This window comes from Callithrix jacchus, chromosome 5 (assembly GCF_049354715.1).
Source record: "Callithrix jacchus isolate 240 chromosome 5, calJac240_pri, whole genome shotgun sequence".
Taxonomy (NCBI): Eukaryota; Metazoa; Chordata; class Mammalia; order Primates; family Cebidae; genus Callithrix; species Callithrix jacchus.
Window position 1 is genome coordinate 152,406,577 of NC_133506.1, and position 24,893 is coordinate 152,431,469.

The window sequence follows — 24,893 nt, forward strand, 5'->3', positions numbered from 1 at the left end:
TATCTCTCTCATTATCTATCATGTCATCTATTATCTACGTATCATCTATCAATCTATCACCTATCTACCTACCTACCTACCTACCTATCACCTGTCCATCCACATATCCATTCATATCCATCCATCCAACCATCCAACCATCCAGTCTTATGAACTGTGGGGAATGCCTGCTTTGGGATTACTGCTGTTGGGGATAAAGAAACCCACCGTGGAGAGCTTTCTTTCTTCAATAAATTAAGATGAAAGAGGGAGGGGGCCAGACACACTGCCAGGTTCATGGGTGTCATCTGATTCTCTTCCACTAAGTTGACGACATCGTTCAGGAAACACAAGAGCGTCTGCAGAACCTCCCTGTTCTCATCGGCCAGTAGCAGGATGGTGGCCTGCACAGCCTGCAGCCGCTGCTCTTTGGGGACATCTGAGGAAAAGTAGATGCCAGGTCATTGGAGGAGCAGTCACAGAAAGAGCCAGCTGGGAGGCATTGCATAAGCTCTCCCTTCCTCGTGTGAAGGCACACTCAGAGTCGTCATCGACAACCAGAACAGCCGGGAAAGCACAGAGAAGTCAGCAATTGCTGAGGGCTCACAGCGCATGGGAGGCAGAGCTGAGTCCCAACCCTTGTAATTAAACTCTGGGACCGGCAGTCTTGATGGCCAAGCAGGGTTTAGAAAGGGGCACCACCATCCTGGCTTTTTGTATTCTGACAATAAATCTGCTTTCAGAAGGCTTCTGGGTGAAGTTGGCGATTAGGGCTCTGTCAACCTGGTGCCTCTCTTGCCCATCCTCCCTGCCAGACAGCTTGGGATGCCCCTCTCAGGATGCCCAGGGCTCCATAGGACATGGATGGAAAACCACTGTGTTAGGGGAACAGTAGCCTCGCCTTGCCTTTCTCTACCCCTGGCAGCCAGGCCATAATGCTGGTGCCGTGCAATTCACCGGGTGGGCTTAAGCTGGTGGGCTCTCTGACCTCATTCCTAGAGCGCCAGCTTCTCGAGGGGAAGCCTGGCATATCTTCCTTTTTCTTGCAAATCCCTCAGGGCTTGCTTTGCAGGAGCCTGCTATGGACTTCATGTGGAGATCCAACGTCACCTATTCCATAATCTTGGGGTTTATGGAAATTGAGGTTGCGCTTGCAGAAGAAGAACCAGGCTGCCTAAGGTTACAGGGAATGTCTGGCCCTTCTCAATCCCATTCCCCTTGAGGTGGTCCCTGTGGTGCTGGGTGCTGGTTATGTAGGCTTAACTGGGAATCGGTTCTAACAAGATGAGCTGAACGCAATGGAAAATCACACCGAATGAGTGCTAGTGCTGCCTTCTGCTGCTCCCACCCATGCTGTGTTTATCTAGGGATTACTTTAGTCCTCTCATTGCAAAAGACACTGTCGGAAGCTTGCTTCCATCAACACTATTGTCTTTCTTAAAATGCCATGATCTGGAGCGGAGGTCTCTACCCTAGGTTCACTGCACTCTCAGGGGGCAAGGAGGTGTGTTCCTGACAGTCTCCTGAGGTGTGCGAAGAAAATCATTAGCACTCCCACATTTGTTTATCTTTTCTCTCATCCATTAAAAATATTGAGTGGGTGTGTTTTATAATGTGATAGTACATTGCAGTATATCCAGTATATTTATATTACTAAACACAAATACACATTCAGATATTTGCTACTGGCAGGAGTACACGAGAAAAACAAACTCGGAGCTGGCTGTTCGAGAAGGGCTGAGGTGTGACCTTCTGCGTGGGTCCTGGCTGGCCCCAGGGTTTGTGGTCTTGGGGGCTACTGATGCTAGATTCACCCACATTCTCATGCAGGAGGCATGACGTCACGCCCCAAGGCTGGCCACACTCTGGCCCTGATCAGCAAATCCAAGTTCCTGGAAAAACCTGAGGATGCCTTCAGCAGTCTGAAACCCGTCCCCACTCCCACCACGTCCACTGTGTACTGGCACAAGATATACCTGGGGTTCACAGAGAAGAGCCATTTTGTTAAAATTATAGCAAACCCATTTTCTTACTCTTGCTTGGGGTGGAGCAGAAACAGATGGTACTAATGATCTCAAGCTTGTGAGAGGTGTTACAAATTCTGCTTGAGCTGCTGAATTGTTTTAAATATGCTGCTCTACTGTAAGGTGTCCAGTGTGTATACACTGTTTAACTTTAGATTACTAAGCTTCTTTTCCATGCCAACACTTTTTCTCAGCCATCATTTTTGGAGGGTCACCTGTCATCTCTATATGTTGTCTCAATTTCCTTTCTATTCACTTGTTTTTCAATCTTCAAAAATACTTCCTGTCCATCATTATTATTATTTACTAAAAATGCTTGAAAAGGTCAACTATGAATACCTAAATTCAGCATTCGTTTTGGATCCTCTACTCTTTTAGCTTTCTGTTATATGCCATGCTGCTGCAGGTCCTGCCCCTTTCTTGGCTCTAAGGGGATGATTCTAGGTCAGAATTTCTAAGTGTGGATAATTTGCAATCACGTGGGGGTTACTGGCACCTCAAATTCAGAATCCTGTGGATTCTGAACCCTTCTCCCCTCCAATTTCCACATTCTTTCAATCATCAAGCCTTAAAGCCTATGGTTGTCTTTGACCCCTCCATCCTTCTACTTCCTATGGATGGGTAGGATTCAAATATTTTCATTAGTCCTCCAACACTCCAATTTATTTAATCATTTGATGAAAGCCCAAGAAGTGGCATAGCTGAAAACAGAACTTCTCTGGATAGCTGGAGGAGGAACTCTTCCTCTCTGCCACAGTAGCAGTTCGGAAACTTTGACTCTAGGGTCTATGCATGGAAGGTCTTTTCTCCCAACTCCCTGCTGGAAGTTCCTGCAGGTATCCAGAACCTTGGTTAGTGTGCTGACTCCCTGAACCTCCATGCTCGTCCAGTCCAGTGCCTCTTGTGTGCCACTTCCAGATTCCTGGGTCCACGACACAGTGCTGTGGACTCTCTCCCTGCAGCAGATACAAGGCTGGCTACCTACTCAACTCAATGCCCATTTTTCCCTTCTTCCTCATTAAGAAAACACATGTTCTGCTCAGGTGTGAGCTGCTTTATACTTACGGAAATGGGTCACCACCTCAGACCCAGGGATGAACCATGTGTGCCTAAACCAAAACTGGCAATCCAGGTCTCCTTTCCACTATTGGGTTTAGGGGGGAAATTGTAAACCACTTCTGCCTGAGGGGACCAACAAAAATGCTAAGAGCTTCTGCAAGATGTATGTCCCTGATAAAACCAGACACATGGCCAAGGAGAAGCGCTGTCACTCTCTTCTTGCCTTGGAATGTGATTTTGTGAAGATGTGATACTTATAAGTTGTGACAATCATATTGTGACATTAAAGGCAAAGCTAAGAGAAGCTGACGTTAGCCCTGGCATCACTGAGCTGCGGGATACCCAACTCTGGAATTATGTGAGATAATAAAATGTGCTTATTGTATAAACGACTGTTCATTGGATATTTGGTTCTGTCTTTACAGCTGAGGGCATTGTAACTGGCAAGTCCCTCAACAGCACCTGAGGGTTCCCCAATACTTAATCAATCAAGCATAAGCTGCTTGCCCTAATACTCAATGTCCCTCCAATGTATGGCTCCAGCGCTGTTTTTCAGTGTCATTTGGTGTCACTCTGTACGTTTGCCATACATGCAAGCCAGATGAATACTCTGGGCTCTCCCGACTTCTGCTTATGCTGTCTGCAGAGCAAGTACCCAGAATGTGTTCCTCACGGCTCAGCCTTCAGTTGTCACTTCCTCCATGAAGCCCTCATTCTTCATCTCTCCCTCCTTGAACTTTTCTTTGTAACCTTTCTATGGAACTTCTCCAGCTTAGTTGTGTTGGAGTTATTTATGTTCATGCCTCATCTCCCTTAGTTGTAAGATCCTTAAGAGAGCGAGTCTCCCATACATATGCTCCGCCATGCTCAGCATGGTGCACGGTACAGAAGCCACGCTCTATAAATGTTTGTTCAGCTAAAGCAAAGCCTGCTTTGATCTGGCTTCTTGCTTGTGACTCAGAAAGGGCCAAAGACATTTATTTCTTGAAAGTAATGTGGTCTTAGCCTGAGACTAGTATCCAACTTAACCCAAGAACTGATTAAATGTAAAGACTCATATCTGATACTTCCAAACCATAAGGGAGGCTTAATTGAAAATGCAGTTCGAACTCTCACAGCAACATCAAGAACTCCCTGTTTGGGCTCTAGCAACTTGAATCATTAATTTAACTTAACCTGCTCACTTTGAAAAACTAATATTTACTTAGTGGGTTGCCACCTTAATCTGTTTTCACAAGTGGTGCTGATTACAATCCTTCCTGAGTTTGCAGTATCATGGACTCCTTAACACATTTGTACAGAATTCTCTATAGCATGGATATTCTTCAAATTGGATCAAGTCCATAGCAAGGTCCATTTCAGGCATATTTTGCTGAAGACTCAAAACTCAGAGTCCTTGGGCCAAATGGCTTTCTTTCCTCCATGAACTGGGATCTGGTCATCAAAATAATTCATAACATTAACACTGTCATATCTAGCAAAGAGTCACATGTTTAATTTCCTTTTTTTGAGATGGAGTCGCTGTCACTCAGGCTAGAGTGCACTGGCGTGATCTCTGCTCACTGCAACCTCCACCTCTTGGGTTCAAGTGATTCTCCTGTCTCAGCCTCCTGAGTAGCTGGGATTTCAAGCACCATGCCCGGCTAATTTTTGTATTTTTTAGTAGAGGCGGGGTTTTACCATGTTGGCCAAGTGAGTCTTGAACTCATGACCTCAGACAATCTGACCGTCTTGGCCCCTAAAGTGCCGGGATTATAGGCGTGAGCTACCACGCCAGGCCCGTGTTTATTTCTAACATTCCCATTGCGACCACCTGTAGCAGGATATGCTTCTTAATCAACAATCGTTATTTCCAGTGATTAATTACACAGGTTTTGCTGAGAATTTAACATCATTAAAAAAATTCCAAGTGAAAATATAAACCAGTTTATTTAAGCTTAAGCCTTGATTTGGTTTGCTTACTTTTCACCCATGAAAATACATTGTGCTAAAATACATTTCCATTTATTTCTAGTCATTTTAATTCATGTCACTTTGAATTTCCCATATCCCAAAGAAATTCTTCCTTTTAAAAAAATTAAAGAAGTTTTGATAAATACCTATATACCAAACAACTTCGATTGTGTCCCTTTTTCATTTTAAATTTTTGTAAATGTATTGAAAGTTTGTTTTAGATCTTACACAAAACTCTATTGAGAAGGAATATTTTGAGGTCAAAAAGGTATTTTTAAATGCATAAAGAAATGGCCTGCGGATTTCCAAATCAAACTTTGAGCAAAAGTTACTTCCGGAGAGGAGAGCAGTATTATATACATATTTATGGATTCATATATTATTCATATAATTCAAACTCAATCTATAGGAAATTGTTTTTAGTAAAGTGGAAGGATCCTCACGAGAAACACCAAGCTCATTATTTCCACTTACACTGATAGATGTGGAGGAAGGTCTCGCTGAGCTTGTTGGTGAAAAGAGGCTCAGGGAGGTCCCTGAAGAACTGTTTCACCATATCCGCCACGTCATAAGCAGACTGGTCTTCATAGCTGACGTTCTCAGGGAAGTTCTCATTCATTTGGCGTAGGGCATGGATTCGAGACTTCACTCCCGACTTGCGAAAAAGACCCACCTGAAACAAGCCATAGGGTGTCAGCCAGGCCACGCCTGGGTGTGAGGAGGAGGAGGAGGCATGGGATGGGAACTGGATGAGCTGGAATTGCCTCTCAATTAGCACATGCTGAACTACCAATGTAGCGACTTTAGGCAGTAGATGAACAGTGTCTTCCTCTCCCATGAGATGAAGGTAAGAACAAAACCTCACCTCACAGGATGACTGTGGAGAGTAAGTGAGGAAACAGATGTGCATGCACTTTGTGACCTGTTACATCTTATCACACTGCAGATGTTACCATTTTACTCATTTATTCAACAAGTAACTGCTGTGTATCAGGCATGCTTGGAGTTCCTAGGTGTCATTAGTGAGCAGAGCAGATAAAATTCCCTACCCTCCGGCCGGGCGCGGTGGCTCAAGCCTGTAATCCCAGTACTTTGGGAGGGCAAGACGGGTGGATCACGAGGTCAAGAGATCGAGACCATCCTGGTCAACATGGTGAAACGCCGTCTCTACTAAAAATACAAAAAATTAGCTGGGCATGGTGGCGCGTGCCTGTAATCCCAGCTACTCGGGAGGCTGAGGCAGGAGAATTGCCTGAACCCAGGAGGCGGAGGTTGCGGTGAGCCGAGATCGCGCCATTGCACTCCAGCCTGGGTAACAAGAGTGAAACTCCGTCTCAAAAAAAAAAAAAAAAAATCCCTAGCCTCTAGGGTTTACATTGCTATGGCGTTTTTGAGAAAGTTTGGTCAATGGGAGGTTTGGTGGAAACAATGTGGGTGATGAATGAAAGGCTCCCAGATAAACCGCCATATCCAGTGCCCCTGCAGGGGAAGAGTTTTATGAGCAGTATGTTCATGAAACAGAATAATATCGTAAGTACATATTTTGATTTAAGGGATTTATTTACTTTTCCAGCTTTGAAATTCTTGGCACTTACTTTTCTACCTGTTTGTTTTTATGCTATAAACTACGGCTCTAAGTGAGACTGATTCCTGGGTGGCTTTTTTCTCGGACCTCAGGATACTGCCATATCATGACTTTTTATCTTGGAGCCTAGACTCCTCCCCGGCTTGTTGAGTAAACAGGAGCATTAAGGCATCAAGAACAGAGTGGCCCTAAGGAGAATGAGTGAGGGAGGGCAAAGCCCCTCAAGAATGAAGATCCTGCAATGGTTGGGCACGTTAAGCTCCAGGCAGGCCCCCTAGAGGAACTTCCTTTTGCTGGACTTAGCCTCTATTCAGAAAGGAACTGACCGACCTTTCTGGGAGCCCTGGCTTACAGTGAAATAATATGTCTGCTATATTTTTAAATGCCTATAGGGAGTTGATTTTCTTCTATCCTCAATTTCCATAGCTCTCATTCCCCAGTAGCTCACGGGTTGGCCCGCTTCTGCAAAGCAAGGTAGAACCTTCCTGAGTGGCTGGACAGGTGGACAGTGGCCATTCGCATCAGCCACTGCTCTTTCTCCCTATACCTGGAAGAATGCCTGATATAGGTCATCTTACTGTGTATCAGGCCAACCTCCACCCAGGTTGGGGTATCTGACAAAGGCTTTCTTGATTGCTGCAACGAATGGAGAGCAGCTCTCATTCTTCCAAACTGCAGTAACAGCAAAAGAAGAATTCCAAGCCATTAGAGCATACTCAGGTTTCTGTATATGTCAACTGAATGGATCGCAGGGGAAATTACACACTGCTACTTTTTGTGGTCATAAAAACAGAATTCTTAGTCATATTTCCTTGCATTCCAAGGCTTATCACTCTAATCCCACACATCAGGATATTCAGGCTGATAATATTGTCACTTAAAATACGAATTACTTTCTTTTTTATTTGTAAAGTTTGGAGTGTCTGGAAAATGCACAATTTTGTTATACTTGGATGACTTGCCACAAAGAATCTAAACAACATTCATCTTCCTTCAACTGGCAACGACTCCAAATTTCATCATATGGCATGGAAAGAAAGTATATACTGTCAAAACAACAACAAAAAAAGAAAATTTCAAGATGTCAAGGGAGTGATTATTGGGGGGAGATCCATCTTGGACACGTTTACATCTTCTGTTTTTCTGATTCTGGAAGGAGGCCCAGGATGGTGCATACCACAGGGCTGTGCTGCACGAGAGTTCTCAGAATCGGGATGCCCTGAGGGTAATTACTTCGGTGTGACTCACAAATATTTATCCTCACATGGCTAGGTATTATTCCATTTGAGAAGAATTCCTATTTTTTCTTAACAGCACAGGAATATTGACCAGGATCTACAAAAAGAAGAAAGCAGACAGTGTTTCTGTTTAAATTGTTGAGCACGTTCCTTTCATCCACCGTGTCCTGAGGGCTGTTTCTGGCCACACTCATGTGCGTGCGCACACACATCCCAGAGATGCTATCTTCATATTGTTTGGTTTCCAAGCTTCTTTCTTGTTTCGGCAAATACTGTTATTTTAATTGTTTTAGACATGTCTGGGGCTCTCCAGCTGCAGGCTCTGAGCTGATTGCTCTGACTGAGATCTCAGGATTTCCAGAGAGTTGTCAGGGATTTATTTGGGCTGCCTCAAATTCTGACAATAACCTTCCTGCCCTGCCCTTGTCTTCTAGGGGACATGGGAAATACAGACATATATATATATATATGTATACATACATACATATTTTTCTTTCTGTGGATTTCTGTTGGAAGTATAGCAGGAAAATTTTCTTTCATAAACCTAATAAAGAAAAGGTGGTCTCAAGTCAGATTCTGGATGTAGTAGCTGAAGATGGCAAAAGGGAAAGATGGAAACAACCCATCTTCAAAGCTTTTGATGAACTGATGATTAAGTTAACCCTGGAACCATTCTATTTCCTGACCTTTCTCTTTTTTTTTTTTTTTTTTTGAGAAGGCGTCTCACTCTTGTCATCCAGGCTGGTGTGCAGTGGCACGATCTCACCACAAGCTCTGCCTCCAGGGTCAAGTGATTTTCCTGCCTTAGTCTGCTAAGTAGGTGGGATTACAGGTCTTGCCACCACACCCTGTTAATTTCTGTATTTTTTAGTAGAGACAGGGTTTCACCACATTGGCCCGGCTGGTCTTGAACTCCTGATCTTAAGTGATCCACCCACCTCGGCCTCCCAAAGTGCTAGCATTACAGGTGTGAGCCACCATGCCTGGCCTATTTCCTGGCTTTTTGTTTGTGTTTTGTGAGACCATGAATTTCCTGTCATTTAAGCCATTGTGGGATGGGGCTTCTAGTGGTTGCTGTGAAAAGCCCGGAGGTGAGTAGAAGATAGTCTTTCTAAGGCACAGAGAAATCTTGAGACCAGAGGATAGCTCCCCTCTCGATCATCACAGAACAACACAGTGATGGCAACCAGTGGTTTCCAATAATCATTTCTCCTTCAGAAAGTTTTACCTGGGCACAGTGGCTCACACCTGTAATCCCAGCACTTTGGGAGGCCAAGGTGGGCGGCGGGGGTGCGGGACACCTGATCTCAGGAGTTTGAGATTAGCCTGACCAACATGGCAAAACCCCATCTCTACTAAAAAATACAAAATACAGGCCGGGCCCAGTGGCTCACGCCTGTAATCCCAGCACTTTGGGAGGCCGAGGCGGGTGGATCACGAGGTCAAGAGAGCGAGACCATCCTGGTCAACATGGCGAAACCCCGTCTCTACTAAAAATACAAAAAATTAGCTGGGCATGGTGGCGCGTGCCTGTAATCCCAGCTACTCAGGAGGCTGAAGCAGGAGAATTGCCTGAACCCAGGAGGTGGAGGTTGCGGTGAGCCGAGATCATGCCATTGCACTCCAGCCTGGGTAACAAGAGCGAAACTCCAGCTCAAAAAAAAAAAAAAAAATACAAAATACAAAATTAGCTGGGCATGGTGGTGGGTACCTGTAATCCCAGCTACTGGTGAGGCCGAGTTGGGAGAATCTCTTGAACCTGGGAGGTGGAGGTTGCAGTGAGCCTGGGCGACAGAGCCAGACTCCCATCTCAAAAAAAAAAAAAAAGGTTCCAAAGCAAGGATTGATCTGAATTTTTGACAGGAGATTGTTTTCCACATTAAAAAAATAGAGAACCGAAGAAACCCATTGTTCATCCTTCTTCCCCTTCTTCTTTCTTCCAGGCTGGAGTGCAGTGGAATGATCTCAGTTCACTGCATCTTCCACCTACTGGGTTCAAGTGATTCTCCCACCTCAGCCTCCCGAGTAGCTAGGATTACAGGTGCGCTCCACCACGCCCAGCTAATTTTTGTATTTTTTTAGTAGAGATGGGGTTTCACCAATGTTGGCCAGTCTGATCTTGAACTCCTGACCTCAAGTGATCTGCCTGCCTCAGCCTCCCAAAGTGTTGGGATTACAGGCATGAGCCACCACACCTGCCCCATTGCTCATCCTTCTAATCACAGCAGATGGACAGGCAACAGCCCCAGCTCCCTCAGCTTCCTTATGAGGAAGATCGCAGGAGGGAATAATGTTTTTCTTTCGCCTTTGTGTCTGTCACCCATGGCTGGCAGCCTGGGCAGTCACACAGGGTCTCATACACTTGGTTTAATGCTCTGCTGTCTTGGTTTTGAAATTCTCAATGATTTATGAACAAGGGATCTCACATTTTCTCTTTCCACTGGTCCCATCAATGACATAATAGGTCCTGCTGTCATCTACTGTTAAAGCTCAGCCCAGACACCCTGTTGAGAAAGGGGAGGATGATCATCAGCAATGCAGAGTTCATTTTATAAGCATCTTTCTTGTATGTGATCTCTTGTTCCTTTTGAAGATAAAAGGGTGAGTGATGAGCGTCCCCTTGGTCTAGTTTTCCTGTTACCTCTCTCTTGTCTTTCACCTAAAAACCTAGCTATGAAAAAGCGAGGAATCAGCTGGGCATGGTGGCTCAGGACTGTAATCCCAGCACTTAGGGAGGCTGAGACAGGTGGATCACCTGAGGTCAGGAGTTCGAGACCAGGCTACCCAACATGGTGAAACCCCATTTCTACTAAAAATACAAAAATTATCTGGGTGTGGTGGTGCTCACCCATAATCCCAGCTGCTCGGGAGGCTGAGACAGGAGAATCACTTGAACCCGGGAGAAGTTTGCAGTAAGCCAAGATGGGGCCACTGCATTCCAGCTGGGTGACAGAGCAAGACTACGTCTCAAACAAAAAAAAAAAAAAAAAGAAAAGAAAAAAGCGAGGACTCAAGGATAATTTCCCTGGATAGCCCCAGAGCACTGCTCACTTTATCTGCGGCAGGCAACAGGCAAAGTGACAAACAGGCAGTGGGGTGGGGACCCTAGTACTGAGCACTAAGAGTCTTCCCAGCATAATTAGGCTTTTAAAACTCACTGCTCTATTAGGAGGAGAGGCTGAGCATGAGTGCTGCATTAGAATTCAAATTCCATCTGAATAATATTAAATCTCCCTCTTGGCATCCTGTTTATGCTAATCTTTCTCAGGACTTAATGATGTTTATCAGGACTCCCATTTCCTCTTCTTTAGAAATGTGCTCAGCTAATGAAGGAAGGTTGGTTTTCTTCAGAAAGAGACAGATTCATCAGAAGAGCATGCGGCAGATTCTTATTTTGAGCATTGCAGGTTTAGCCTCTCACTGCAGTGACTTCATATTCATCAGGAGCCAGGTATAACCTATCCTTCTGTGCACAGTTGATTTAGGGCAGAAATAAAAGCTCAGACAACAAAGCAAGGCTCCTCTCACACACTGCTACGTCTGAATACAAATGGTTCATAATTGAAGGCTAAGCTTCCTCATCTCACCCACAGCCAGCTGCAAGGGCAAACATGAACACTGTTGCATCAGAGAAACCGCTGTGCATGCGGAGTGTGGAAGGCAAAAGGCGGGCGATGTTGCAGACTCTGTGGGACCCGGGTCAGCGGCAGTGAGTGCTTACGTGCGGGCTGAGTGCTTAGCATGGGAGAAGGGCTGGTGCACTGCAGGAAGCCTCCTCCTTGAGACTTAGGGCAAAGTCTTGGGAGGGTATGAGGTGGTGCTTCCTATTAAAATGGGCATAGACGTGCGATATTTGTGGATGTCATGGTCTTCTGCAAATTTGAGGCTGAGAGTTCAAGGCCTTATGTGGACTGGAATGTTTTCAATTCCAAGGAGGTGCTGCTCTCCTTCCTTTTCACTCTTTCCCCCCTTGCTTTTCTTATTGATTCACTTTTACCGGCTCTTGCTTGCTCTGAAATCTCTGGAACAGCCAGGTTTTGATTCCTTATGTTTCTCTCGTTCTCCCCATTTCCTTCCCATTACCACCTTCCTTTTTCACAGGAGCCAGAGGGGTGGCCTCTGTGTGCTTTCCACACCATGTGACAAGGAAAGGGAGGGACGTTTTGAGGTTGGAAGCCCTGCCAGGACTGTCTTATAAGGTGGTGACTGGCTGTGGTGAAAGTCTCTTCGACGTCTTATAGATTCTCCCATGTGACTGATGCAAGAGACGTGTGGCTCTATTCATTTTTATTACATTTAGAATCAGTATTTATGTCTTGAAATGAGTCTTCTGCCTCCAGGGCTTTTCCGGCACACTGTTTTCCATCTTGCCATATTCTCCCAGATTTAAAAAACCGAGCTGAGATGGACACAGGGGAGGAAGAGGTTTTGGTGCCCTGCGTCTTTCTCTGTCTTGATATGACTTTTGCTTCCAAAGGGAGACTGGCCCCACTAACAGCAGTGATAATGGCACTACACATTATTCAGAAGCTGCAGGGGGCAGGAATGGTTTATAGTCTACACTAAATACTCTGTGCTGAATGGAATAGTGGAATTACAATTCATTTATTTATACCCGCTCTTGTTCAAGAAATAATTCAAGGGGATTTACAGTAATCTATAAAATATAATAAGATACAATTAAATTAAAGATAAAAGATAAGAAAATTACAGCAAAAGGAAAACAAAGACAGAAAAGGGTGGATGAAACTAGGAATAAGGTTGATGTGTAAAATTCATGCCAAAAAATTACATGTATTTACTAGAGACAGAACACCTATTTGGCTCCGGGCTTTCTAGCAGCCATTACAGTGAAGAAAAGACACCCACAGGAATGAGTTTGATGTGCACAGTATTAAAAAACAGACCAGTTGTCCAAAAGAAACACAATGCTTTCAGGTGCTCAGCCAGAGAAGGAAGTTTTTTTCTTCCGTCTCACAGAAAGCACGTTACATGACTTAATGACCAACATCACCTACAAAATCCTGACAGTGAATTAATCCATCAGGGAGTTGTATAGGGCTGCTCCTCAGTGCTAGAGATGGCATCACCCCAAAGTCCACTGGGGAAAAGCAATTATAGTGGGCAGCAGTAGAGTGCAGTGGTTAGGAACTTGGACTCCGGAGTTAGATTTGCGAGCAAGTGTTGGCTCCGCCACAGTGACCCGGGGAAAATACCATTCAAGGGTGGATATGGGAATAAATGAGGCAATTAATGCAAACACTTAGTACAATTTCTTGAAACATGCCAGGTGGTCAAGTGAGGTTATTTTTGTTGAACTAATGACACAGATAGGCTGCACTTCCTTTAGCCATTCCTGAACACTGTTTTCAATAGAGCTCTTGCTGATAAGCAAGCATTAGCTGGCCACGCTTTTGGAGTGAAATATTCTCTGTGCTCGGTACAGGGCAAAGCCCAAGTCTCTAAGAGCCCTGAGAAGGAGGTGGTTTGATACATACCTTACAGGAATTGAGATGCTTGGGAAAAACACGTCTCTGAACAAAACACAGTCTTGGGTCTGCACCCACAAACCAACAACAAACGTACAATTGAGGCCACAAATTCTATGCCAAGTGATGTGGTGCCATACTTCTAATTGGAGTAGAGACTAGAGTGGGTTTTCCCAAATATTCACCAGAGCCTACCTCTCTAAACATTTTTCTCAGTAAAACACCTTTAGAACACGATCTTGGAATAATGTGTATTCTTAGTAAAACCTCTACGAAAATTAAAATGCATGTGTAAGTAACCAGATTCACTGGCTGACTACTAGGATGTGATTCACAAGTCAATTCATGTTGGAGCATCTGCCAAAGGAGAGAACCCTTGAAAAGTAGCCTGTCACCCTGATTTCTGGGGAATAAGAGGCTGTTAAGTACATTTCTCAAAACTAAATGGCCATCATCACAACAATGACAGCAGCCATCCCACTCCGTGATGACATCCAAATATAGAAAAATGTTATGTGTAGATTCTTTAAATTAAAAGTGAGGAGGAACAAAGGTGCTCACACATTCAGTTCAATCAAAGATGACTTCAAATGGAAAAGTTACTTCTATTTTTCTGCACTGAAAATTGATAGCTGATTTACCAAGAGACCAGCCTGATTCTAAGCATGGTCTCAGTATCAGAGTCTCTACAAGCATCACCAGCCAGGATCTTTGAGTTCATGTAGCTGAGCTCATTCCTGCCCATAAGCCCAAGGTCCTGGGTAAATCAATAAAAGGTACAAATAATCTTAGGTTGGTATAGATTCTCTGCATGACATAAAAAATTATGATAAACAGAGACTGTCACAGAATAGCTGCCTGGAAATATACCCACTATTCTGGGCTGCAATTTATTAATTAACACAACTTTTATTTTGGACAGAATGTCTAAGAAGCTAATGGGTATTAATTGGGAGGAGCAAAGGCTTTGCTTTATAAACTACAGGATGGATTGCACTCTGGACTTGATCACAGCCCACCATCATGGAGGCAGAAATCGATCTCTGAATATTTTGGGTAGCTTGAGTTTTGAATCAACTCTATAAAATGAGGGGACATTTGACTTAGCTGATACTTTCATTCATATTTTGCTTGGACATTTTTAAAAGATGTAAATAAATCTATCTTTGGTTTAAGTTTTCCTGGTCATGACGCTGCTTCAAAAGAAAAAAAAAGAACCAATAAAAGGAGGCATAAAAAACCTAATTCTTTTGCAAAAATAATATAACAGAGATAAAAGAACGCTGTGAAGTCAATGGCGGCACGGAAACAATAGTTAAACAGGAAATGCAGTACACAGCTTAACTCCAGGTTTTAGGGATTGCAAATGAGGCATCGCAGGAACGACTGTTAACATCAACTTTCCGCAGTCACTCCAGGTCAGCATGTAAGTTGCCAATGAGGAACCATCCTCAAGTAGGATGTAGCTTGTTCAAGTTAAACATCGCCACATAGAGGTCACAATGGCTTTTAGTTTCGGTGAGGCCTATCTTGCCTGATACTGGGCAGATCTGACTCAGTCTGGCATCGCATCAATCCAATCCCATGGTGGGGGGTGGGTTACAGCCCTACCTGATCGAGGCAGTTGCTGCGTAGATATCTCAGTGCTTGCTGAATACTCTGAGGCAGGGGCTGTCCCGTTCTTTGGACGTGGACTATGAGAGGAACGCCAAAGACAGCCTTGTCTTTGTAGTCGGGAACTTTCATCCTCTTCATGAACTTTGGAACTGACCTAGAATTTACAGAAACCAGGTCATGCAAGCCTCCTGGGGCATACTGTGGGGAGAGGCGCTGGAAGCAAGCATGAAGGAAGCCAAGCTTTGGCTGGAAGACCCAACAGATGCGGGGTGAATTCGGAATTCTGTCTGCATTCATCACAGGACCCGCGTGCTCTGTGCGGCCTCTGCCTGCATGCTATCTCTAACTACTAAACAGCATGAGTCATGTGAGCAGAATGTATCTGTAGCTCTGTTTTCAGGTCAAGTGGATAACTTTCCAATCTAATTCTGATAGACTCGTCTCTCAAGTGCTGAACACTTAAAAGTCCCCAACAAATCAAAACAAATTTAAAAATTACAAGAGGAAGAAGAAATCTGGCTGGGGTTGGAGGAAAAGGAAGAGAGAAAAGAAGAAGAACATTTCTTGGCTCTGTCCTCACTTTTCTAGAGCCAGCTGCAGTTTTTAAAGGCCATTTTAATACACAAGCATATATTGATTTGACCATGCAGTTTATAACCTTCTAAACTATTTTATAAAAGCACCATTGATTTTTTAAAAATATAAAACACAGGACAATTACTGACACATTTTGTATGATTTCAAATCCAGCAAATCATCTATAATAGGTCTGCATTCGAGCTCTAACATATGCTTCTGTCAATTCCTTATTACAAGGTTTACTGCATATTCTTGTTTCTATTTGCCAATGAAATAAAAGCAGAAATGTACTTGAAGAATTAAATGCTCTTTGAATGAATCAATGCTCCAAGTGGTGAGCTTTGCATCAGACCAGAAGGAACAAGTGACAGCTGTTTCTGTACAAACTGCCAGGATTATTTTATGGCAAGTTTATTTTTATTTCCTCTGTTCACAATTAATCACCCTTTACTTGCCTTTTTTTCTTTCTCGGAGCCCAACTGCCTTCCCTGGAAACCAAGTGAGCGCTACAAATAGAGCAACGTTTCCTGTGAGCTCCAGCGCCTCAGGGCTACAGCCGAGCTCATGCCTTACATCCAGGAGATTGTCAGTGAAGGCAATGAATGGGTTCTTCAGAAATCACAAAGTAAACATGGGAGCCCTGCAATCACACACTTAGCTCTAGAGCCTGCAATGTCCTCCTGGCGAACGTGCTACGCACCATGTCCAGCCGTGCTTGTTGGACATGGAGTGCTTCTCCATGATGGCCGTGAGGCGGAGCAGCGAGAAGCGCTGGAGCAGGCTCAGCTGGCCGGCTGTCTGGCTGCTGATGTGGGGCGATGCTGGGGCTGGCCGGGGCTGGTGAGACAGCTGGAAACTGTTCCATCGGAGTCGCCTTTACCAGAGAGACCATCAGAGAAGCCAGTCACAAAGCGGACTTGGTGGCAGGAAACACGGACATCACCAATGTATACACAGCTAATCAAGATAGTGTCCGAGCCAAGAAAACCACAAAGCGAATGGAACGGAAGACACCAGTGTGCAGAATAAACATAGGACATGATTGTTCCAAGTCGGATAAAGCTGGAAAAAGTCTTATCCATTTTATTAGGAGGTTTAAATAAGTGATAGAAGAAAGGTTACGTTTGCTTATTCCCAATTTGTTCCCAAAGTGTTGAGAGCAGCTGAGACAGTGTGTGTGTGTGTGTGTGTGTGTGTGTGTTTGTGTGTGAGAGAGAGAGAGAGAGAGAGAGAGAGAGAAACAAAGAGCAAAGAGAAACAGGGAGATGTAGACAGAAGCAAAGAAAGCCAACAGAGAGATAGAAAAGAGAGAGACATATAGAGGGAGAGACAGAGAGATGGGACAGAAAGAGACAGAGACAGAGGCAGAGGATGGATAGATAGAGATAGAAAGATAAAGAGAGAGAAAGAGACAGAGAGGCAGAGACAGAGAGAGAGAGGAAGGACAGAGATGAGAGACAGATAGAACGATATAGAAAAAGAGAAAAATAGAGATATAGACAGGGAGCAAGAAACACACAGAGAAAGTGAGCAAGAGAGAGAGAGAGAGTGAGAGAGAGTCAGGGAGAGCTGTGAAATGTCTGGGGCTATAGAATATTTTCTCACTGTCTTCCATGTCTCAACACATTCACTCTTGCTCAGTATGGAGATGGAGCCTGAAGATGAGCAGCACAGACTGTGACATATCACTGAGCCCCAAGACACACCCCTGCCTCAACCAGAAACCCAGCAGCACACAACAGTGGTATTGTTTCCACTAGTTTGGGCCTCCCAGGGTCATTTTTCTAGGGTGCTCCTGAAACGGTCTTTGTAAGTCAGCTTTCATGAACTTTGTAGTTGGCCCTTTAAAGCAAAAACAGACTCACAGTGGACACATCTTAGACCTCAGAAATTTCTTTTAGGAGCAAAAAAAAAAAAAAAGTATAAAATATGGGGAAGACACATTTTGATGAATGTATCACAGGAAGGTCAGGGGAAGAGGCTATGCCTGGGACTGGGTCTTGGTAATCCAGGATTCCCTGCACTTGGTGCCTGGTATAATGCTTTGCATGTAAGAAGCTCAAAATATTGTTTTGGATAAAACTAAGATCAAAATAAAGGATAGGCAGAAAATGAATATAAGTTAACATGGATTCAATCACCATGATGTCTGCACAGAAATCATACTTCTGTTCAAATAATTCCTAATCACATAATCACTTAGAGTCAGGCATTTAGTAAACACTCTGTATGTTTGTTAAAAAAATAAACAGAACACAATTACTAGGAAATGGATGAAAAATCATTTCCCAAGTGCATGCCACCTACCTGTTTGGCCTGGTCAGAGAGGCCCCTACACCAGAATCCCTCCTGTCTCTGACCCCTGGAGCCTCAGATTCATTAAGAGATGTTACATCTCTTTCCACATCACTGGGTGTTGTCCGACCTTCTGAGACAGAGTTACCTTCAAAATCTAAGGTGATCTGATTAGGAGGCGGAAAGGGGGATAGGCCAGGTTCCCCAACCAACGTATCACGAGTTTGTAGTTCAGGCAAGACATCTTTGGACCAGTCATCCACTACCTCCCGGATCCCATTGACATGCTGCAGAATGTCATCCAAGTGAGGGAGGAAGTCATCTTTCTCCAAGTCCAAAAGATCTCCTGTGCTGGCATACAGATGGGAGTCAGGAACGTTGTCATAGATACTGACTCGGCTGGCTCTGTGGCAGGATGCCATGAGCCTGGGCTCCCTGGCACCAGGAACCTGCTGTCTGCCCAGGGAGATGCTACCGGTCCTCCAGTTAACCCCATTGCTACTGTCTGTGGGAGAGAGGCTTTCAATAGAAAGCGCCTTGGGGAATGTTCCTGGTTTGTGATCCTTGGGAATATGCACCACCAAGTTCTCTTGGGAGTGAAACTCATGCGTATGGCTTTGGTCCCCTGCATCCTGCAGTGCTGTCCCCGCCAGCACATCCAGGTCCTCCAAGTACATGCCCCCGCGCTTGTTGGCCTTGTGGCACTTGCGTTCCTTCAGGCAGGGTGTGCTCACCCCACTGCTGCTGTGCTCTGAGGGGCTGCTCTCGCCACTCGACTTGCCGGAGCATGGGAGCCCCTTTCTGCAGGCAGCTGGCGGTGAATTCTGGAGATCTCCATTTGGTATCTGGATGCACTGCATGGCCTTAAAGGACTCTGGCTCCTGCTGTAACACGGGCCCGCTGATCACCAGGCCACCTGTCCGCCCTGACCCCTTATGCCTCCCGTGGGTTCCCTTTCCTCGGAGTGTTTCCATGCGTTTCAAAAATGATTTGGCCCTGGCCCTGGTGGGCTTCTCATTCTTGGGGTGGAAGGGGTGGCTGAGGACGTCTCTGGGGGACTGCGGGAGACTGCTGCTGACCAGTGGGGCATCCAGCATGACCGGGCTGTCGGTATGGCACTGGCCCGGCTGGCTGCGGCTGTCACTGCCCCCGCTGCTTTCACTGTGAATGGAGCAGACCTCAGGCTCGCTCAGGTCTGTGAGGACGCTCTCACTGCTGGTCGTGTTCCTCATCCCCATGCCTCCCGGTGACCCATTTCTGTCTCCTCGAGGGAGCAGGGTGTAGAGGTCGTCCACACGAGACCACCTGCGACTGGTTCTCTGGAAAGTCCATTTGTTGCTGATACAAAGATCTTCCTCATCGGAGTCGTCACCCTGCGGAACACCAAGGAAGATGCTCGTTAGCAGACAGCGTGGCTGAGGCAGGAACACTGGGCATGCTGAGTGCAGCCCTGTGCGGTCCTCCACCTCCCTTCCCTCTGTCCTCCCAGGCACAGGTGTGTGGGCTGCGTGGGCACTACTAAGCTGTCCTTCCATCATTTTCACTGTCTTGAACATACCCATCCTCCCGGTGGCCAGAGGACTCTTCTTAACTTGCCAAACTTCCTTCCTTCCTTCCCATTTTTATAGCGGTGCTGAATGCTTCCTTCCTTCCTCTCTAAGTTTTCCCTGACTGATTACAAAGAGGGTATAATTACATCAGACTAGACGGTCTAAATATAAGGCACCTGCAGTCTTCTTTTTCACACAGAAATTCAACTCTGCCGCAAAAGGCACTTCCTTCTTTCCAGAAACCTCTTCACTGAGCCCCAGGGACCATATTTCCAGTTTGCCTCTTCTGAAACTCAGCGTCGGTGTATCTCAAGGCTAACACTCCCTATTTTAGACCCCTGCACTTGATTCTTACTGTGCATTTCCTGGATAAGGTAACAGCAAAATGACCCACCGAATTTCTTAAAGTAGGAAGGAGAGAGCCATTCTGGAGACCACTATTTGAAGCATCCAATGCGGCTGCTCTGCTTGAGCAGTCCCTTTTCTGCTGAATGCGAGTTCGAACGCCGCTGGCAGAGCGCACACCTCTGTGTGGCCGCGGTGGGTCCCCACAGCTTGGCCCTGTCTTACACTCAGCGCCTCACAGATTGCCTCTAGCTGTCTTGTTTCTGCCTGAATTTGCAGCCCCTGAGAGAGGAGTGTCTGCATTCCCTGAGGCTGGAGATGGCCTTGTTTAGCTTTGCATAGCCTTGACCTAGAGCATACGGGTTCCTTCCAACATAAACTGAATCATCGGATCGTGCCTCATCCTCACCAATCATATCACTAAGACCTAATTCTGAACTGATTTTCCAATCTGTTCCCTCATTTGTAATTTCACTCTCATTCCCTTAGCGTAGGCCCTTGCCACCTCTCCCTAGATCTGTGATAGTGAAAATGTGGGAGAAGCCCTGTCTCCAGCATCTTCCCCATCAACAGCTTTCCACAGTGTAGTCCAAATAGAATCATATGATTTCTTGTTTTTATAGCCTAGAAGCCTCCTGCTTGAGAGCCTCCGCTCTCAGCTGTTACAGGTAAGGTCATCAAGAGCTGGGCTGGCTGCAGTGAGCTGAGCTGTGATGGCACCACTGCACCCCAGCCTCAGCAACAAAGTGGGAACCTGTCTCCAAAGAAAAAGAGCAGGACCTGTGTTTCTTTGTTTCATCCATATATACATATGTATTCATATGTCTAGCCTCTTCAATGCCAAGGAAATAATAATTGCTATTTTTTTGTGAATTGAATTAAATTTACTTTATTCTACTTGGGTATTCAGTTTTAAGACCTGGTTCCAAGTGTCAGTGATACCAGTTCAGAGCTAGGTGACTGTCCACAAGCTACTTACCCTCACTTAAGTAAGTGTCTGTCACTTATGAGATTAAAGCAGGTCTTGCCTCATAGGCTTGCTAAAGGGATTAAATAAGGTAGTAGCTGGGTGCAGTGGCTCACGCCTATAATCCCAGCACTTTGGGAGGCTGAGGCGGGTGGATCACTAGGTCAAGGGATCGAGACCATCCTGGTCACCATGGAGAAACCCCGTCTCTACTAAAAATACAAAAACTTAGCTGGGCATGGTGATGCGCGCCTGTAATCCCAGCTACTCAGGAGGCTGAGGCAGGAGAATTGCCTGAACTCAGGAGGCAGAGGTTGCGGTGAGCGGAGATCGCGCCATTGCACTCCAGCCTGGGTAACAAGAGCGAAACTCCGTCTCAAAAAAAAAAAAAAATAATAATAATAAATAAATAAGGTAGTGCATTCAGCAGTCCCTCACTGAAACACATCTGCTTATTTGTATCTTTCAATGTTTGTTCAGTTGCTTATCAATCTTTTTATGTATCCAGCATCCACCTTAACCTTGCGGTGTATTGTTTTTAAGGAAACGTAACCAGATGCAGTTAATCATTGTAGGGATCTTCCCATTCTTGGTCATTCCTTCAAAACCTAGTTTCTATGTAGATTGGACTAAATAATAAACTTGAACATTCAAGTTTAAAGTGAAAGCAAGTACAAAGCCAATGTACTGATAAGAATTCTATAGCTTGGAAGTCAGGTCTGGTGGCTGATGTGGTTTGGTTGTGTTCCCACCAAAATCTAATCTTGAATTATTGCTCCCATAATTCCCACATGTTGACATGTTATGGGGGGGGATCCGGTAGGAGATAACGGAATCATGGTGATGGTTTTCCCCATATTCTTCTTGTGGTAGTGAATAAGTCTCATGAAATCCGATGGTTTTATAAGGGGAAACCCCTATTGCTTGGCTCTCATTCTCTCTTGTCTGCTGCCATTTAAGATGTGCCTTTCACCTTTTACCATGATTGTGAGGCCTCCCTGGCTACATAGAACTGACAGTCCATTAAACTTCTTTTTCCTTATAAATTACCCAGTCTCAGGTATGTCTTTATCCAGCAGCATGAAAAGTAGACTAACACAGTGGCTCACATCTATAATCTTAGTTACTTGGGAGTCAGAGGTGGAAGGGTCTCTTGAGCCCAGGAGTTTGAGTCCAGCCTGGACAACATATTGAGACCCTGTCTCTTAAGAAAAAAAAAAAGAAAAGAAAAAGAAACAAAAAGAATTCTACAGCATTGAGATCACAGTGGAAAATTACCTTTGATTTTTAAAAAGTTGTATAAAGCTCTGGTGAAAGAGTTTAGGAAGTTGTAATTGTGCAAGTATAAAAAGGGCAAGACTCCAGAATGATGACTCGAAATATACTTTATTACTAGTACTTTCTACTCCCTCTTTTCCTGTGATTGATATAATAAAAACTGACATCTGAGGGTCCTTTATACACAAGGCACCACGATAGGCTGAATGTTGAACTTACTGGATTTTTGTATTGTATTTTAGGAAGATAGTGAGAAGCTGATATTAAATAAGGACTGTGAAAAAGCCCTTTTAGCAAACAGTTTTTGAGAAGGCAAAAAAAGGATATGACTTTAATGAAAATACAGATATTTAAAAATAGAAACTATAACATTTAGTGTTGGCCCCAACTACCTCTCTCAAACCTGGTTATGATGCCAGCACACCACATACTAGTTGGATAAGGATTCCTTTATTTAGGTTGAGAACACATGCCAAGCTGGGCACTGTGGCCTGGGAAGGGAAAGCCTGGCCCTGTCTGCTGGTCTCTAAGAGCGTATTATACTCACTTTGGCTAACGAGAAGATATTTACAGCCCAACTAAGGTATGTGAAAAAGCAGCAAACTCCTGGGAGAAAAGGCAAACAACTCAGGGAAATTTTTGCAGTATTTAAGTTGCTTGAACCAAAGCAAACAAACAAAAAACAAAGGGAAAAAAACCCAAAATGCAACAAAGAAAACAATGCCCTTTCTTCTTTGGCACCCTGTGCCTACAATGACATCGTATGTCCCAAAGGGTATTGAAATAGTGTGTCTGTTTCTTCCACTAATGATGGATCTTTCAAACTATTTGATAGTGAAATATAACAAAAAATATGTTTTCCATCACAACTCAGGGCACGTATACCGACTACACTAAAGCCAAATAAAAAAAAAGCTTAAGTAATTGTCCTTGCTTGTATTCTAATACTTTTTAGACTAGTTTAGTCTGCTTTTGTTTGTTTGTTTTGTTTTAATGTTGTTTGTGATCCACCAAATTCACTTGACAGCCTACTGAGGGGCCATGATCTGCAGTATGAAAAACACATTGCAGTAGAGTTTAAGGTTTCTGTACACACTCGGGACCCAGCAGAGCATCAGGCACATGGCAGCCTCTCCAGTGGTACATATGGAAGTATACTGATTGTTTAAAAGAGATGATCAGGTTTCCTCTGTTTGATAATATTTTGAGTTTGATAATTTTAACAATGAATAGCTTGTGATTATTTAGAAATGCAAAATGGAAATCTCTAGGAGTAGATGTGCTTATAAAGAAAAGGACACATCAAACTAATTTTATTCTCCTGTCTCAGTGGTTTAGCAGACCATGGACATACCAGGGACATGGAACATCCGAATTTCAGCAAGGAAACTGAAAAAAGTTCTCATGTTGTGGACAATATGGCTTACTAGCTAGATGCTACACAGTGATGTCCAATCCTTTGGCTTCCCTGGGCCATATCAGAAGAGGAAGAATTGTCTTGGGCCACACATAAAATACACTAACACTAATGATAGCTAATGAGCTTTAAAAAATTACAAAAAAACTCATAATATTTTAAGAAAGCTTATGAATTTGGGTTGGGGCACAACCAAAACTGTCCTGGGCCACATGAAGCCCATGCGCCGAGGGTTGGACAAACTTGCTACAGAGAGTTTTGTTAGTAACTGGTTGAGTAACTTCTCCAAAGCGTGTGACTAAGACTGTAAATAACCGAAGGAAGAATGTCTCAAGGTTATGACCATATTAAGAGTAACCTGAATGGGTCAGAACTCGTGTTTTTAAACTGTAAAGATGGTATAAGTCTATTTGCTAACAGTTCTTTGAGACTCAGTTTTCTCAGTTATAAAATAAAAACAATAATAAGGCATGTCTAGCACGATTCATCAACAGAACCAAATGGGACCCTGTGTGAAAATACCATATAAACCCCAGACAGATGAAAGTAGTTATTGTTATTAAAGAAGAGCAATACTGAGAAGTGTATAGAGCTTAACAGAAGCGAAGGATGACCTGTTAATAAGATGAAATTTCATCATTTAAAATATATTGACTGTAACTTCAAAAATCAACTATAGGATGTGCAGGATAAAATGAACATAGTTCAACAGCCCTTCCTATTTATTCATAGACTTGAGAGTTCTGGCAGATATAACTTAATGTGACTTAACTTTGTAATATGGCTACTGAATAAAGGCACCAACCTTAGGATGCATGACCAGAGCACAGATCGCAAGACTCAAAAGATCAGCCCCCACTGCATTCTGCACCGGTCACTTACATCAGGAACAATGGGTTCTTTCTATAGGCCACATTTTAAGGGGTTCATTTCTAGAGAAGAGTAATCAGAATGGCCAAGGATCTAAGAACCACAACCTCCTGGGATGGATAATTAAAGAACTAATAGTTTGATTTAGAAATGAGGAACTCTAGACAGTGCTACTCAGAGTGTGCCCAGGGGGATGCCAGTCTCCAAACTTGATCTTTAATGAGATAGCTACAGAAATTGAGAGTAAGCATTAAAACCATTTGTCACCATTTGACAAGGCAGTGCCCTGCAAGCTCGTAATCAGTGGATTTGTCTCACTAAACAAGGTAGAGACACCAGTTTGGGTGTAGTCAGATTTAAACAGTGAGCCCTATGAGTGACAGCTGTATGCTGCTGGCGTGTGGTCAGTCTGATTTACAACATGTGCCGATTCAAGGTTAGTTTGCTTACCATAACCCAAAGTGTATAATGTACAGGATACATTGTCTTGCAGGTAATTTAAATTCATAACTTTGTAATTATGACAACTGGCTAGAGATGAAGGACTGAAGATGAATTCTGGAAATATAGCATCACTTAACATCATGTTGAATAAAAGGTGAAATGGAATACCCTAAAGTTGTAGGTGAAATGGAATAGCCCAAGCTT

General features: G+C 44.2%; 1 protein-coding gene and 1 long non-coding RNA gene across 21 annotated transcripts in view; one reads left to right on the top strand and one right to left on the bottom strand.

Annotated features, from left to right (window-relative positions):
- STARD13 (StAR related lipid transfer domain containing 13) overlaps window positions 1–24,893 on the bottom strand; it is a 554,175-nt gene that overhangs the window by 9,799 nt on the left and 519,483 nt on the right. For all 20 annotated transcript variants that reach the window (XM_078375278.1, XM_008998115.5, XM_078375280.1 and 17 more), the window contains 5 exons: window positions 17,831–19,191; window positions 16,224–16,397; window positions 14,939–15,098; window positions 5,490–5,688; window positions 208–418 (listed from right to left, as the gene is read on the bottom strand). In XM_078375278.1, coding sequence (XP_078231404.1) covers window positions 208–418; window positions 5,490–5,688; window positions 14,939–15,098; window positions 16,224–16,397; window positions 17,831–19,191 — 2,105 coding nt within the window. The remainder of the gene's footprint in view (window positions 1–207; window positions 419–5,489; window positions 5,689–14,938; window positions 15,099–16,223; window positions 16,398–17,830; window positions 19,192–24,893) is intronic.
- Window positions 5,629–24,893, top strand: part of LOC118153939 (uncharacterized) — a 37,628-nt gene continuing 18,363 nt past the window's right edge. Inside the window, exon 1 of the long non-coding RNA XR_004743764.3 lies at window positions 5,629–5,862. This is a non-coding gene — a long non-coding RNA (uncharacterized LOC118153939). The remainder of the gene's footprint in view (window positions 5,863–24,893) is intronic.